The sequence below is a fragment of the Bicyclus anynana genome, chromosome 2, assembly GCF_947172395.1.
Source record: "Bicyclus anynana chromosome 2, ilBicAnyn1.1, whole genome shotgun sequence".
Lineage (NCBI taxonomy): Eukaryota > Metazoa > Arthropoda > Insecta > Lepidoptera > Nymphalidae > Bicyclus > Bicyclus anynana.
The window spans coordinates 4,765,566-4,781,946 of NC_069084.1; the positions used below are offsets into that span (position 1 = coordinate 4,765,566).

The following is a 16,381-nucleotide window of genomic DNA, read 5'->3' on the forward strand; positions in this document are numbered from 1 at the left end:
CGCTGTTTCACTCGCGTAGTTCCCGTGAGAATACGGGGATAAAATATAGCCTACTAGCTAATACACGCGACTTTTTCTTCTTAAAACTTTGGATTCCCCATTTTTTCCAAATAACAGCCAAACCAGTAATTTTTGCGTTAGAGTTTATACCATAATTCAAATCAGTTTTTCGCAAATCCCGCAGAAACCATGGTTTCTTTCGGGACAACTTATGTGTTAATCGAGTACATAACCTATTTTCATTACAAATTTAAGCTAAATCGGTTAATAATCACGATTCGCGGCGTTAAAGAGAATTATTAGATTGTTATTAATCTCGAGAAACCATGCAATTCAGGGCAAAGAGTAGCCTATGTGTTAAATCTTCATTTTAAATTTCAGCCAAATCGGTTTAGTAGTTGCGGCGTTAGAAAGTAACTAACATCCATACAAACTTTCGCGTTTATAATATTAGTCGGCTGACCATCACAAATAATGTAAATTTCCAATGGTCAAATTTTCGAAATTAATTCATAAGATCTAGAGGTTACCCCACAAAGTAAAGTCAATTTAAATCTTTGCAGGTTCAGTTTTGGAGAAAAGAAAAACATGAAGAGCATTTGAAGAATTAAGTTTAGTTTAATTTTACACTACACCTAATATAGATAGGATGAAATACGATATTGATGAATAAAGATGTCCGCCCACTGCATCAAACCTCTATGTAATGTGTGGTGAATTGCCGATAGTCCCGGTTTTTATTTTCGGTTGGTGACTTTGTGAATATGAAATTTCAAGAATAATGGAAGAAATAAAACTGTTACAAGTTAACTAAGACTGCATCGTTACAGATTATCTGAAGTGCTAACATGCGATCAAGTGAAAAGAAATAGTAGGCGGAGTTGTCAAAGTCTTTCGTCCCAACGCAATGAAAGAGACAGCAGTATTTCCGGTTGCACCGCCATTTGTCCATTTCTCTTCACGACATTTTCTCGTTGGTCGCATTTAAGCACTCCTGGTGAGAACGCGAAAGCTATAACTTGACAATGATTTGGAGATATTAAAAAATACTTTCAAAAATATTACCGATGGTACCTCGAAAAACAATTAAGTCTAATAAAAAAATATTATTATTTTTTATTAGTTTGATGCGGCTGATGCAGTGGTCGGCGGAATAAAGGCTAAAGAATCACGCTAAGAATTTTTGAAAACAATTTCGTATCGTATGAACTTTCAATAATTTTCAGAAACAAAGATCAGAGTGTCTAATCTCAACAAACCGAAAAGTTATGAGGAAATATTGTAGGATGCACCTATTTTCTCAGGAATTACACCGCATTTTATATATATTTTTAAGTAATTCTACTAGAGATTCCACTAAGTCTACTAGAAAGTGCATAAGGTCCATTTTACTTACTGGCTCTTTAATATTTTATTTTAAAGCGCTGATATGATAAACATGTGAATTCTTTAACTTTAAACTAAAACTATGCGATTCCCGAACATGTCTTGCTCACAAAAAATATACTCATTACCAGGGTTTGTGACTCATTTCAGACCTCATAACCATGGCTGATCGAAATAAATCGATTGCCTACATAGCAAATAAGTACGATATAATGTCATGAATTCCTATCGTGGTTTTTAGCCTCAAGGTGAATTTTATAAGGTGCTTCGTAAATTTCTAAATAGATGTTAATGTATAAAATTCTTCACAAGAAACTCTGATGTTGTGTTGTTGGGGCACTGTAGACGAAACTGATCGATCGAATTGATAATCCTCTTAGGAAATCATATCTCAAGTACTTGGACTGAATTTCGATCACAGACAATTACATGCTGAGACTAGTCAACTGTTTCCTTCAATCCCATAATCCGATGGTAAATTACAATGTAGAGAGAGATTGCGTGTTCTCAGAGGCCTGAATTTTGACCACACTGCAGGCTTCTGAAAATACAGTCCATTCAAGATCACTCATGGTATGAATAGGCAGGATAGGCCCTTGGAAGTGTGTATGGACTTTTCTTTTAAGATATTTTGGTACCTTTTTGACAAGGCAAAGAAGGTATCACTGAGATATTTTTTATCCTTTAGTTGAAATTCCTTGCCAACGCTCTCAGAGTTCCATAAAAGAAACTATATCCCACTGCCCAAAGTGGGCCCGACAACATCCACTTTTTTCATTTATGTAAGTATAGATATTTAGGTTAGGAATACATAGGTAAGTTTAAACATGAATTATAATTCCCTTTTCTCTTCAATCAAGCGATAAAGTATGTCATATTACATTCTAATAGTTCGACGGTTGTTAATTTGAACCTAGAATCTCTTGAATTACATGTTGACTTGTTAACTGATTAACTATTTGTATGAAGCATACTTAATAAAATTCACCTTAGGGCCTGCGCAGACTTGGGACTATGCTCGAGAAACAATAAAGGTAAAATAATATCCTGTAAAACATGCCACCGACTAGTAGTAACAGGTAATAAGATTGCCTTTGCTATTGCCGGCGAATGTTTTAAATATACCAATCACAGGAGGCCCTAGTTTAAACTATCTTGTATTAAAAAAATCATATTAAAAGTCCTCGTAGATATGATTCTGTCATTTTTTTTTGAGAATTATGCGCGCCATGAGACAATGACAAAGAGGAAGCGATACGTAGACAAAATTATCTTGTTGTCTCTTGGCGCCCATTTTAGATTTGCTTGTATTCAGTATTTTGAAGAATAAAAACAACGCCCGAGAGCTACCTTGGTGTGCGCAGGCCCTAAACAACATAGATGATTAGTGTACGATTTTTCGGGTTTGGTTTTAACGAAAGCTAGTTGTATGAATTTCAGTTTTCTTTGTCGCGTTATAAATAATAATTATTATAGAGCACAAGATACGTAATTTTAGCAAAGTGAAGTTAGCTTTAAGAAATTTGTAAGGCTACGTTCAGACTAGTATTTTTCGGTATATTGTATATGAAATTTTATCGAAAAGATGATTTTTTACATTTATCATTTTCTTGACTTGTTGGCTGGGTAGGAATGCGAGGTTTTTTGATTACTAGCTTTTGCACTCGACCCTGCCTATACATGGATATTCGAAATCAAGTATTTTCTTAGATGAATCATCATATGCATGCAATTATTTTAATGATATATGAATGAAGATGCTATATTGTGTTCAAACTGTTTAGTTTTAAGTATCCGTTACAATTGAGTATAGAAGGAAATGAAATATTTTTTATGGATTTTATTTAATATTTTATATTGATTTTTTGTTTTACATGTGTACGATAAAATATTGTCTACTGTATGCAAGAAAAATAAACTCGTTGTGAACGTGCCGCTAGTGTAGTGATACTTGATAAGATCAATTTCGTCATTTTATATGTGGATTTCTAAGTACTTCAATAAATACAGTACGCAGTTTATGTGTTTTATTTTGGGAATACACATGATTTGGTAAATACATTTTCACTTAAAACTATTTTTAAATTCTTGTTGTTCTTTGGAAATGCTTGATCTACTCTTTGAGCATCACTGCTGACTCGACTAGTTCCTAAAACAAGAGATTTTTTATTAAAAATTAAAAGAGAAAATATCAGCAATGATTACAAAAAAATATACATATCATTTCAATCAATGTCCGAGGGCAAAAGTATATATTAAAAGTAGTGTGCTAAAAATAAAAACAGCGCCATCTATGAGTAACTGCATCGCATCAGGTTCTTGAAGTGTACAAAAGGGGATCGTTTCGAGGTTCTCTAAGAACGCCATCTACTGGAAGTTTAAAATAGCAAACACTTTGAGTATGCCTGTAGATGGCACGCATATTAAAAGTCACGCCACATTACACTTTTCGTAACGCATTCACCAATATCCCCAAGACAAGCGTGCGTAAAGACGTTTTACTTTAAAAATGTTCGACTAACGATCACAATCTAAATTATTTAAATACATTTCGTATGTATGCTTATGCTATATATGTATATATTTATTTGTATGTATCCTTATTTATTTAGGTATATATGTAATTGTTGGTATGTATTCGTATGTGTTCATATATATATATATAAATATATTGATTTTGATTTAATATATTATTATATAAGTGTAATGTATCTCCTACTTTTCTTTTTATGTGTACACCCGTCATTATGCATTATTCCTTGTATTTATTTTCTCTTTTTCGATTGGTTGTCTGGAAGAGATCGCTCATTAGCGATAAGGCCGCCAATTGTACATTAGTTTTTAAGTTAATTTCTTGCCTGTAAGTATTATTTTTGGTGTACAATAAAGTATATTTCATTCATTCATTCAATCAGTAAATGATAATCACCGAGACTGACGGCTTGTATGTAGTGTAAAACTATCTTCCTAACGCTAGCCTCAGAATTTTTGGAAGAAAAAAAGCTCAGTATTTATTGTCATTTCACCTTGTGATCCCAAACCTGTTCAGCTAAGTACTAGGTCATTGAGGCAATAGTGCACAAAGCCAATATCACCGAAGATTCTCATTACCTTATGAACATCCAAGTACGAGTAATCCTCCTCGGCCGCCAGTATCTGCACGGCACCCACTATGACGTCGATGGCTTTCTTGATGTTCCGCGCGAACATCTCCAGTACTTCGCTCACCGATACCTGCGTATGAACGTTTTTTTTTATGATACCACAACTTACACCAATAAAATAGTAGGAATATCAAAATAGATAAATTCTAAGCAAACACACTAAGGTGAAACCTCATCATATGAGTCATGGATAGCGTAGAGCATCGTTTCCCAACCTGTGGTCTGCGTACCCCTGGGGGTCCGCAAGTACGTGTATGGGGGTCCGCGGTGTCATCTCTGGACCATACATAAATGCTAATGTTTCTTAAGTGAAATACTAACTTGAATATTGAAAGGGTCTGACCTTTCAATATTTAAAGTATGTGAAAAGTATTCTATTGTGTACAAAAAACAAAAGTAGAAACAAATTACAAGTAGCATCTGACTTCAGATTATAACTTAGAAGCAACATCAACCCAAATATCACTGATTAAGTTGCAAAAAAGCAACACCAACCTTCAAATTTTTTTTTTTTCATATTATTGATAAAAAACAGTTCTAAGTACCTATTTTGTGTTTGTAATAACTAAAATAAATATTTTATTGTTTTTTTTCTGTTTATTTTATTAAATAAACAGAAAAAAGGGGTCCGTGAAAAACTGTGCTGGATTTCCTAGGGGTCCGTGATTGAAAACGGCTGGGAAACGCTGGCGTAGAGTATAGCAGTAAGTACTGACCGACTGTTCGTTCTCCCGCCAGCAGTCGTAGTCGGTGACGAGCGCCACCGCCGCGTAACTCAGCCCCGCCTCCTTCGCCAGCACCACCTGACGCGCACAGACTATTACATAAGTTTATTTACAAGGTTTTAGGGAAGTAACAGTCCCAGATTTATATTTTTCATGAGTGTAGGCCCCTTTAATTCGGCCTTCCTAGGTCTGTCTAAAATAACATTTTGTAGTAAGGATGGCACTAAAGTTAAATCAATGACTGAATTTGTCATTAAGAAAGAGCGTAACAAGAAACAAAAATTACAATTGTTTTAAGAAACTTATTAATATCAAAATCATCTATAATATCATCGTAGTTTATTGTGTTCATTATCTCTGCTTCCAGTTCCATGTAGAGAAGAGCTTGAAAATTGTGAACTTATTAGGTGACTTTTATTTTCTGAAATCGCGTCAGCGCTTTGAAATCTGCCGCCCCTAGGCAATTTACCTATACAGCCTATTGACAAATCCTGTGAAGTAGGTATAGTATAGTATAATTATGTGAAGTAGGTATAATTACCTCTGGAACTGTGGTCATATTGACCACATGTCCGCCCCACATTCGGTGCATCAGGCTCTCGGCGCGGCTAGAAAACCTGCGAGGGACAAAACAAGCGCGTTGATTATGCAAGTTACGAAATGTATAAATATTAGCAAGACCATTTTTTTTAAAAAATGTAGATTATTTTATCCAAGTTGATCTTTGATTATCCGTTTACATTCGCTGCAAGGCGATAAAAAATAAAGTTTATCTTAAATTAATCCTCTACTTTCTAAGTAAGCACAACAGTGTAATAACTAATTGATGATGGCCTGTACGACACACGCCACGGGACTGTTGCCACTCACTTTTTTTTTTTTTTTCGCCACTCACTGCGAGCCTCATATACGAGAATGACGGCGCCGGTGTCGTAGTAAGTGCATCCCCAAGAAGCAATGAGCTGCCCCGCATGGACTGGCACTCGAGACGTCGGGTCTTCTTCGGCACGTGTAGCACGGGGCGGGGGTACGGGCCTCGAGGCAATGCCTCCTTGCCCGGGCGTGTCGCGGGGGATCTTGCTCCCCCGGTGTTTTCTTCCAACCCCTCCCGGGGTTGAGACTTTTCAGCCTAAAGGTTTGTTGTTCTAAAACTCCGATGACCCCCCCCGGACTGCGATTTCTCGCTATCCTGCGTCGGGGCAGCATCGGATTAGTTTACAACGTGCCGAAGTTAGCGACGCAAATGGCATTATTGTTAATGAATCTGTGCCTTATAATAAAGAGGCAAAACGGAGCGTATACAGTGACAGCGTACGTCATACTTTGACAGCCTTTTAAATGTACAAACCGACTTTTACGCCAAGTGCCTAACTGTCACCACGTACGTTCCCGTTTTAAGCCGTTTTTAACAAGTAAACCTGCGTTTTATTAAGCCTGGCCCTTACAGCAGCCATCCCTGCTTGGATGGCCGCCACTGGTCCTTGGCCCTGTAAGTATATTGTGAGCCCGGCCATCAGCGCTTCCACCTGTTTAGGGGGGCTGATGGCGGGGCTTGCGATGAGGTCGCTGTGGGAGATGTTTGGGTAGGCTACTGGCACTCACCGCGGGCCCTGTATAGTGACGGCGGTGCCGGTGTCGTGGCACACGTGGCCGTGCTCGCGCGCCGCCGTCAGCAGCGCCCGGCGTGCTCTCTCGCAGAAGGCGGGCCGCATGGGCAGGTGGCACACGCCGCGCGGCCCGCCCTCAGTGCGGTCGTAAAACGTGCACGAACGACCCCATGTTCTGAGAAATAAAAAATAGTAAAACTTCTTTACGCCCGCTCGACTTAGGAAATGAACTAAAAGCGCCATCTATAGTAACATTGCTAAACTATGATACAACATTTAGTATTTTATGGGCACAATTGTGAACAAACTAGTAAGGAGCTTGTGAAGTAAAGTAAGTCCGACACGAGAGATGGCACTACTATCTGCTACTAATTATTATTAAGTTGCATGTATTATTTTACTTTTGACAGAATTTTTACCATAATCGTGTGGGTTTAAAGCACTTAACGTGTAGTATGTATAACTACCTATCAATGAAGTCGTCGAGCACGACGAGGTCGCCCGGCTGGTAGTGGTGCACCAGCGAGCCGGTGGCGGTGGTGGCGAGCACGTGCGTGCAGCCCGCCTGCCGCAGCGCCCACATGTTGGCGCGGTAGTTGATGTCGCTGCAACCGCGCGCAACCGACACGGTTTAGAGATATCAAAAAGAAATATTTTGAAGTAAAGCTTCTTTAAGCACACTTGACTTGAGGAGTGTTACGAAAAGCATAATCGGGTGAACCTTGATGATACCAGTAGATGGTGTTCTTAGAGAACTTTGAAACGAACCTTTTGTGATGCAGTTATGCCTGACGCTCATAGATGGCGCTTTGTTTATTATTTTTTGAAGAAGTTTTACTTCAGAGAGATAAATGTGACTCTGTTGGTAATGATTACAAACAACAAACAATATTATTTATTATAATCGACAGCTTAAAATACTCAGCCTTAAATCTAAAACAACTCAAGAGCTGCCATTGAGAATTTTTAAAGAAAAGCTCTATATTTTATCACCCAACCCATGGACTTGAATGATCACTAATAACTGGTCCAACAAAGCCCACATACGTATGTTAAAGTCATTTACCAAAATACAAAAATATGTCCTAAGGTCCCACTATATATATACTGGTAATCTGTCCTAACAAGGAAGTTCCACCCAAATCCTGTGGAAATTAAAGAAAGATCCCACTAAATAGTTCTAAAAAATAAACAGTATGTTACCTATTGTTTATTTTTTACAACTATTGAATTCTACACAAATATATTCTTATATGATAATACCTACCATGGCTGAAGCTGATGTTTCCTACCGTGTCTCGCCAACAGGACGCAAGGGACGCCCTTGATGAACCCTTCCAACAGCACATCTGAAGGTTTCCCAAATGGTGTGGTCACATCTCTCTCCACAGGGTTCTCAAACAGATTCGGATCGTCTAACCCTGACCCTCCTATGATGCCAATCTGTATTTTTTGATAAATATTGTTTTTAATTTCAGGACAATACAATAAAAGTGAACAAATATTATGAACTGAAAATGGCTATCTGTGGTGTGGTGTATATGTAGTTTATATGTGGTACAACAGGCATACCAGCAAAATGCCTTTTATGAAAATCTTGGCCTCACTAGAACTGCAGCAAGGTATTGAATGGAGCAGGGAGAACAACATAAGCAGAGGTGATTGTTGACATGTCATAATATAGGAACGGGGTCAAAACTTGTACCAACTCGTAAATCTATGGGTCAGAAGACCCGGAGTGTATTGGCTAAAAATTGGCAACCTCACTGTGAATTCATGGAATGCTTTGATATTTGTCGCTCTATCGTGCACCAACTCAATAAAAATAGTTAATGAAACTGTCTTCAACATCACCATTCTTTATGAACTAAATCTACTTCACATTTCACAATGAATAATTGGAATTGATGATATCAAAGGTCAATAATCATAGGCCTCATTCAATCTATTGAGCAATTCTATATGTATTATGAATACAAAAAAGTCTGATCCTTAAGTTACATGAGAAATGGAACCTTTCTAATCTGAAGATGTTTATGTGTATGGAAGGGTAATTTGTTTATTTCAAATAAGTAATAATTCTTTATCCAAATCCAAATTAAATCATTTTTATTTAACTCCACTTACTGTGTACTGTGAGCTTACAAATCAGAACAACTTTTAGGTTTTAAATGCTCAATTATAAAAAACATTCTCTTTATTTTTTTGGAAAACTATGAGTGATATTGCAAGATATGGCTAATGAAATAAAAAGCAAATAATACTACACAGCTTTATTATTTGACTTCAATAAAATTACAATATTATGTTGCAAACAATGATAGTCACACACAATAAATTAAAAGATTATCTATGGTTCCTTATGAAAGACCTTGCTGGAATTGTAGAGTTTGTCCTGTCTCATGACCTTTTTGGAGGGTCTGTGCAATTTGGAAGTACCGTTTTGACTCATCAAGATTTTGTTCAACTCCATCACCTTTTTTGTACATCAAACTTACATTTGCACATGCATAAATGTTACCAAGTTCACATCCCTTCAAAGCAAGTTTAAATGCTTGCTTCATATCAGGTCTGATAAGGAAGTCAATGTTGGCATTTTTCTCTGGGTTATGAGGGTTGTATTCTTTAGGGTTTTTAGGTACACCAGTCAGATACATCCCAGCCAAATAATGGCATGCCTTGTCATCATTCTGGTCACAGCTCTTCTTGAGATAGTTGTATCCTGAAATTTTATATAACAAATGAATGCTATTAAAAAACTCAAGTATATTAATAAACAGCAAGCTATTAATAAATAACAGCTTACACAATATAATATAGGACAGTATAGGAAATCTATACTAATATTGTAATGAGAAGTAAGTCTGTCTGTCTGTCTGTCTGACTGCTACCTTTTCACGGCTAAACGGCTGAACCGATCAAAATGAATATTTGTATATGTAAATGGGACCTTGGAGCAATAGTAATAATCGATTAAAATAGAATAGAAAACCCAAACCCCGTTTTAAGTTTGAATTTTACAATTTCATAATTCATAATTTTATTATTTTCAAGATTTATGCACTATTTTAATATATAAAAGCAAAAGTCATCACAAAATCTGCTTGATGTACAAAGCTGAAATTTGACAGAGAGACAGTTTATAGTTAACAGGTATCCCCTAAGGATTATTTGATAGGGCTGGATTGGACAAAGTCGTGGGCGTCTGCTATTACAGAATAAAGATTAAAACTACTTTCAGCAATAGTAATCACCTAATCAAGACCGTAAAAAGGCATGTAGTCAAGGCAATTTAACAAGTTCTACAGGAAAATTTAAAAAGAATATTTACAGTCAGTTTTACTGTAATCTCCTGTGAATAATCTGGCTCTCTTACCTTTAGGCACATCTCGCTGCACAGTTGTCCCGGGGCCGGTCGCCGTGAGCATCACACCGGCGTGCAGACACGACACAGGGTCGTTCAGCTCACACCCCTTCTCAAAATACTTGAGCGCTTCATTCTGATCGGCACTGTCCCGACCCCGCCCCATCATCGCGTAGTTCCCGTATTTCAAACACGATTTCGAGTAATTGTAATCATCGCAGTTGCTTTTATAAACCGTCGCAGCTTTTTTATAGTCTTTCTTGATCGCTTCCAAATAATCGGCTAGTAGGTGGCAAACCTCCGGCTTTTTTTCTTGGTAACAACCGAATCGATACTCGATACCGAGGTTCTCCGTGAATTGTTTAACTTCCTCTTCCCGTTTTAGGTCATACGACATGGTTATTACTTATTTCGTAATTTAATTTTATCGATACACAAAATTGTAGGTTAGATAACACTTCTAAAAGACTAGCAAATGTCAAAATGACGAATGATAACGTTTTTGTCGCTTATCATTTTGTAAACAAACCCAGCTTCATAAAAAATGTTATCGCAATCTATAAAATTTGAAATCGTAATAATAAGATGAGAATTATAATCATCTAACATGATAAATAGTTATTTTTTTAATAAACCACATAAATAATCTTAAAGAAAAAATTTATACGAAATACCTACCTTTACTAAATTTTTTTTATCAGCCATAACTTCTTTATTTTAAAAAATAATTAATTGTAAGTTTTAAGTATATTTTTGAGCAACACCAAACACCTGTTAAACAATATCCAAAGCTGGAAATAGTGGTTTTATTTTAAAATAATTAAATATTATTTTCTAAAATAACTCAAAATCCACCGCACAGAACCATCCGCCACAGATTATAAATTAACTAATTAACAAAGATAAAAAGATTAGGATACAAAATTATGTATATCTACCACAGACTCTGTTATCTTTTTATTATTTTATTACCAAGTCTATTAGTTAAAATTAAAAAATCTTTGGCTCCTGGGGCAGTAAACCTCAGACCAATTATTATACAGGACCTGCCTCGCTAGACGTTACTTTTCTGCCAAAGTATATGATCAACGATCTAACGCTATTATAAAAACTGTCTACAAAGAATCGATGTTTCGTAGTTGTAATTGAATTCGTCGGTTAAAGAGCTGCTTAAAAATACATTTTATGTAGTTGAATGGTGTAAAAACGGGCAAAAACTTCTAGTTTAGTATAGGATGTGTACCAAATCCAAGCTCGTTTTGTTCGGAAAATGACAGACAATTTTGTTCGTGAATATGGGTGCAACACTGGTCCTTCTTTAATTGGTCTGAGAAGTAAACGCACAGAATGTGGTTTATGAATTAGGATACTGTAAGCCTGTAAACTAAATTCAAATTATTATAAATATAATAAAATAATTATTTGGCATTATTAAATAAAGAATATTTAATTAATAGCCTAATGATAACTATATTTGGTCATGTCCAAAGAATATAACTCTAATATTGAGTAAATATGTTCCTTTGTTATAGGATGTCTCTGTGTATGATGATGGATAAGTGTCTAATCACTTGTCAAATGTCAATTGTCATTGACAGATTCCAAAACAATAGGTATTCAAAGAAGATTGTAGATCAATAATTATTTTCATTAATTAAAAAAGCTTAGTCATTGAAACGACTAATTATTTTTCACTAAGTCATTAGTCAATCATTAAATCTATTGTGATAATTATATGAATAACTTCATAATTCTTGCTTGTGAAAAAAATATTCAACCAACAATTCAATTCAACTCAACAGAGAACAACTACAATGTCTATCAATGAAGAGTTATTTACTACGCGCATGAGAAAAGCTACAAGGAAAATTCATTCAGTGAGCGATGCTCTCGTAAATGCGAAATTCGCCTTTTGTAAGTTTTTACTTTTATAAATCCTATTGACAATTGACAAACTCAGCAGGAGCTGATTGTACCTTCAATCTTCATAAATTGTCTGGTCTTGTCTTCATAAATAGGCGGTTATATTTCAATACACTGTGTTAACTATTGGGGCTAGTAACATTGACCTCCATTGAGACTCCTGACCATTGAGTTGATTGAATAAAAGGACATACAATCATGTAGAAAATTTCACTTAAAGTGGCCAATTTTGCTTTGTCGGTTTTAGAATTATTGGTAAAGAAAATTATACCTAAATGCTTTTAAATATAGTCCAATATTCAATAAAATCCCAAATTCAGAGCAAATTCAACCTTAAGCATTGAGATTAAGGTTGAATTTGCAAATGACTATTGGAATTGAGTGCCAAGAAGTTGTATTTTACACTAATTGAGTGGGGACGTTTTTCGGTCGCCGATTGTGCATCCACTTTTTAATAGGAGATCAATAGCTAGCAACAACATAATTATATGATTTATTTTGTTCTCTACAAAAGAAAGTTACCATCGAGTGATAAACAAACATATACATTTGCAAGAGAATTTATATTAACACTGACAGGTCAATAGTTTGGTATAAAACTGAAATCACACTCTGATATAAACAAAAAATTATCAAGTAACTTTATTCACACTAACTTTTAAAATATTATATACATTTTAATAAAAACACCCCAAACTAGCTTATAAAAATATTACGGGTTTCTTTATTCAACTGTGAAAAAATTATAGGAGGAAATATGTTTAATTAAATATTATAATACAATCTATTATTTTTCATTCTTCAGCTCTAAGAGATGAAACAGTATGGGGTGGAGGCCTATTTGTGTTTTACCACATTTTTGCATTCCTTGAAGATGCCAAAAACAGGTTGAATATGTCTGACTATGACAAACTTTTTGTTCACAAGATATTATACAGGTAAGCAAAATAATTGATGTAGTATATTAATATGCACTTACTGTATCTTAATTTAATCATTATTTGGTGTACTAACTAGTTGTTAGGCTGTTCCTACTGCTTAAATTTTCATTTTTAAGTCTCAGGTTGGCGACAAAAATAGTTACTTAAAAGTTTTAGGTTCAGTATTAAGAAGAGCTGCTTTTGAAAAATGCTTCATTTACAAAATTGAAATGTAGTCACAGGTATATTGAACTCACAAATGTATCTAGTAACTAGCAAACACCCGCAACTTTGGCTGCTCTTAGACCTCCTTAACATGACCCTTTTGCCAAATCCTTTCTTAGTGGATACCTACTATAAACTACCTCCCTGCCAAATTTCATCCTTGTATGTCCAGTGGTTTTTGAGATTTCATGATGACCTTTCTAATTTATATCTTGGCATTTTCAGATTGGAAGCTATCTCAAATGTGTATCATAAAATGTGTCATTTCCATACTGTGAAATTGAATTTATTATAGTCAATCTTTTCTGGGAAGTCCATTTAGCTTTTGATGTAGTCGTAAGGTATGAAAAACAGACATGTGTTTAATTGTGACTGTGAGTCTGTATTTGAAGTAATAATGCTCATTCAGTTTATACACACTTATTCAATTCATTCAGTTTAGAGGTTTGATTTGTCATCTTACCACTCCTGAATAGAATTTCCAGATTAGATTGACTTAGTGGAATTCATAGACATTGTAGGGGCACCCCCAGGGGATTATTTAGCTGTTTTGAGTGTTGAATTTAACCTCCATTTGTTTAATAATTTGACACTCAGCGGGTGAATGATCCCCTGGGAGTGCCCCTACAACATCTACAAATTCTACTTGAAATCAATCTTGTTTTGCAGTCTTTTTTAACAGACTGCAAGAGTTGCTTAAATACTTACTCATATTTATTTCTTTTTTAGAAAACAAGCATTTGAAGAAGATCTCTGTCACTACTTGGGCGCTAACTGGAAGTCAATACCTAAGTCTCTTGCTCTAGAGAACTATCTGGAGCACCTCCAGAACCTTGAGCGAGAGAACCCACAGTTGCTGATGGCATATGTTTACCATCTCTATCTTGGGTTGCTAAGTGGAGGACAGATTCTGGCTAAGAAAAGAAATGTATTTGGTGAAAGTAAGTAAACTCTAGTGTCTTAGGCTTTGTGGCTTTGGGTATTGAGGTCATGGGTTCATATAATTTTTCTGTGACTATGAAATACTGAGCTTTTTGTCAAAATTTGATACAAATATAAAAAAAATATCCCTGGCAGTCTGATTTGGCAAGTTAGTAGTTAAGGAGTTGGCCCATCATTATCATTACCATCTGATGGTAGCGATCATGACAGAGTCTTACATTATCACTCAAGGCCACATATCTGCATTGGTGGGGTGTGGTGGTGCTGGTCAATACTCTAAGTCACATTAAGGAAGAAGGCCTGGTCCGTGGATACTGATAATGATGTAAAGTTTATTGTCTACAACATGACTACTAAAGTCTATTGTCTATTAAATAGACTACTAAAGCCTGTTGTCTATTAAATAGACTACACATTTTTTGGATTACCCAGAAGTAATTATGTGGTAAATGAGACCAACCATTCTGGGCCCAGTAATTTACAGAGAAAAGAAAAATTGGCTTAGAAATGCAAATGAACAGAGAAAGCTGAATTTGGATATGATGGGCCCCACATCATATCCAAATTCAGTTTTTCATTCAGCAGCAATGAATGAAAAATGGGTGATCTTTTAAAAGCAACCTTGGTAGAGTGGCTGTGGTTGCTACAATGTTTGATGCTAGGAAGGTTGCATCACAGTTTTGATAGTTGGTTGTGTTGAAACACTATGACTAGTTTTCTCATGTTTGCTGCCATCCATTAAGTAGATCTCCGTCTGGACATTTTTTCCTCCAATCAACCTTATATACTTCATTAGTACTATCTAATAACTTTGCTTTTGTAGATAATAATGGGCAGGTGAAATATGTTGACAAAGTTACTGATTTCACTGGTGTGGATATACCACAAATGAAAAAAGATTTCCGCCAAGCAATGAATGAAATTGCGAGCAAGATGTCTGAAGATGAAAAGCAAGCATTTATAGAAGAGAGCAATCAAGTGTTTTTGATGAACAACTTAATTGTCAACTCTGTTGGAGGTCAAAATAAAGTTCTTTGCAATATGTTGTATAAAACGTCAGCTGTACTTCTAGTTATTGCTGGTGTCATGTTGGCTTACAAATGGCATAAATGATCATTTTTTGGAATTTGTTTGGTTTGTGATATTATGTCTTTAGTTAGTATTTTGAACAAGTTAAATTGTATTGTTTTCATTAATAATCGAATATTTATACAAAACTGTATTAGGTCCATCTGTTTAATGGATGAAAAGTGTTTTTAACCAATTCAGTACTTACATTAAAAATATATTGTAAGTTTCCTAAAAAAATCCTGGCAAAACTATAGTTAGTATTTATATTAAGAAATCCTTTTAAAAAAAGTACACTGCTTTGTATAAAAGTGTTAAGTAGTAAAACTTTTTACTTTTTTTTACTAATGCTTAAATATCATTTCAATTAAAGATCAGATCAGATGTTCAGCATAAAACGTTTTTAATTAATAAATATTCATTTTTGTTATTGACATAATATAGAAAAAATAAATAAATATACTTAAGTGAAATTATGTAGATGTTTAAATACTATAGTATTATATAGTAAAAATTGTTATAAATAAGACTGAATAAAATATAAAATATTTGGTGTTTTTCTGTAACACTTACCTTTTAGTTGCAATATTATTATATAGTTCCGCTGCTTCCATTTCAATTACCACTTTCTTGAAGTGTCAAATAGGTTTTTTAAATAAAGATTTTGAGAAAAACCAAACTTTATATCCTGGATTTTGTTTCTCGTAAAAGAGGATATAGAACTTGACCTAGTTTACCAGTGGTCTAATCCATTAATTATAATAACGTTATTTCCACCTAGGGCCCAGTGATTCAAAGAAAATTCTAATCACTGCACACCAATGATGTGTCTCATTTTTAGAACTATAATTTAAAAAGCCAATAAGTAACCCCACACTGGAAAGCATTGTTGGTTGACTCACACTAAAATAATGGACATAAAATGGTTTGCAGGATGGTCAGCGAGTGGATGCTGGTGTTTAGGTCTCAGGTTCAGAAGGGTTTAGACCGTTTCCCTTTCTTACAAAAGGTTAATGTTAATGCTCATCTATCAGTGGACATTCATCAACTGATAATG

General features: G+C 35.2%; 4 protein-coding genes across 4 annotated transcripts in view; 2 read left to right on the forward strand and 2 right to left on the reverse strand.

Annotated features, from left to right (window-relative positions):
* LOC112047441 (transcriptional repressor p66-alpha) overlaps positions 1–3,403 on the forward strand; it is a 25,557-nt gene extending 22,154 nt beyond the window's left edge. The window contains exon 20 of the mRNA XM_052888820.1: positions 564–3,403. The gene's annotated coding sequence lies outside the window, so the exon portion shown is untranslated. The remainder of the gene's footprint in view (positions 1–563) is intronic.
* On the reverse strand, positions 3,399–11,138 carry LOC112046856 (S-methyl-5'-thioadenosine phosphorylase). Its single transcript, XM_024083682.2, has 8 exons — positions 10,925–11,138; positions 8,150–8,325; positions 7,350–7,487; positions 6,878–7,057; positions 5,817–5,892; positions 5,267–5,353; positions 4,498–4,620; positions 3,399–3,535 (listed from the first exon to the last, which is right to left on the reverse strand). The coding sequence occupies exons 1-8, from the start codon at positions 10,949–10,951 to the stop codon at positions 3,500–3,502; spliced, it is 843 nt and encodes a 280-aa protein (XP_023939450.1). The 5' UTR covers positions 10,952–11,138; the 3' UTR covers positions 3,399–3,499.
* On the reverse strand, positions 9,141–10,803 carry LOC112046868 (cytochrome c oxidase assembly factor 7 homolog). The gene is made up of 2 exons (XM_024083691.2): positions 10,259–10,803; positions 9,141–9,604 (listed from the first exon to the last, which is right to left on the reverse strand). Exons 1-2 carry the CDS (start codon positions 10,641–10,643, stop codon positions 9,243–9,245), a joined length of 747 nt encoding a protein of 248 aa, XP_023939459.1. The 5' UTR covers positions 10,644–10,803; the 3' UTR covers positions 9,141–9,242.
* Positions 11,139–11,837: 699 nt separating the features above from the next.
* Positions 11,838–15,874, forward strand: LOC112046875 (heme oxygenase 1). Its single transcript, XM_024083704.2, has 4 exons — positions 11,838–12,160; positions 12,975–13,107; positions 14,044–14,255; positions 15,080–15,874. Exons 1-4 carry the CDS (start codon positions 12,061–12,063, stop codon positions 15,367–15,369), a joined length of 735 nt encoding a protein of 244 aa, XP_023939472.1. The 5' UTR covers positions 11,838–12,060; the 3' UTR covers positions 15,370–15,874.
* The last annotated feature ends 507 nt before the right edge of the window (positions 15,875–16,381 follow it).

Excerpts from the sequence above, each read along its gene's own strand:
- LOC112046875 (XM_024083704.2), top strand. The coding sequence starts at position 12,061 with ATGTCTATCAATGAAGAGTTATTTACTACGCGCATGAGAAAAGCTACA. Across the intron at positions 12,161-12,974 it reads AAATGCGAAATTCGCCTTTT|CTCTAAGAGATGAAACAGTA; the intron begins GTAAGTTTTTAC and ends TTCATTCTTCAG. Across the intron at positions 13,108-14,043 it reads GTTCACAAGATATTATACAG|AAAACAAGCATTTGAAGAAG; the intron begins GTAAGCAAAATA and ends TTTCTTTTTTAG.
- LOC112046856 (XM_024083682.2), bottom strand. The coding sequence starts at position 10,951 with ATGGCTGATAAAAAAAATTTAGTAAAG. Across the intron at positions 8,326-10,924 it reads ATAAAAAAAATTTAGTAAAG|ATTGGCATCATAGGAGGGTC; the intron begins GTAGGTATTTCG and ends CAAAAAATACAG. Across the intron at positions 7,058-7,349 it reads CTCGACGACTTCATTGATAG|AACATGGGGTCGTTCGTGCA; the intron begins GTAGTTATACAT and ends TTTATTTCTCAG.
- LOC112046868 (XM_024083691.2), bottom strand. The coding sequence starts at position 10,643 with ATGTCGTATGACCTAAAACGGGAAGAGGAAGTTAAACAATTCACGGAG. Across the intron at positions 9,605-10,258 it reads GCAGCGAGATGTGCCTAAAG|GATACAACTATCTCAAGAAG; the intron begins GTAAGAGAGCCA and ends ATAAAATTTCAG.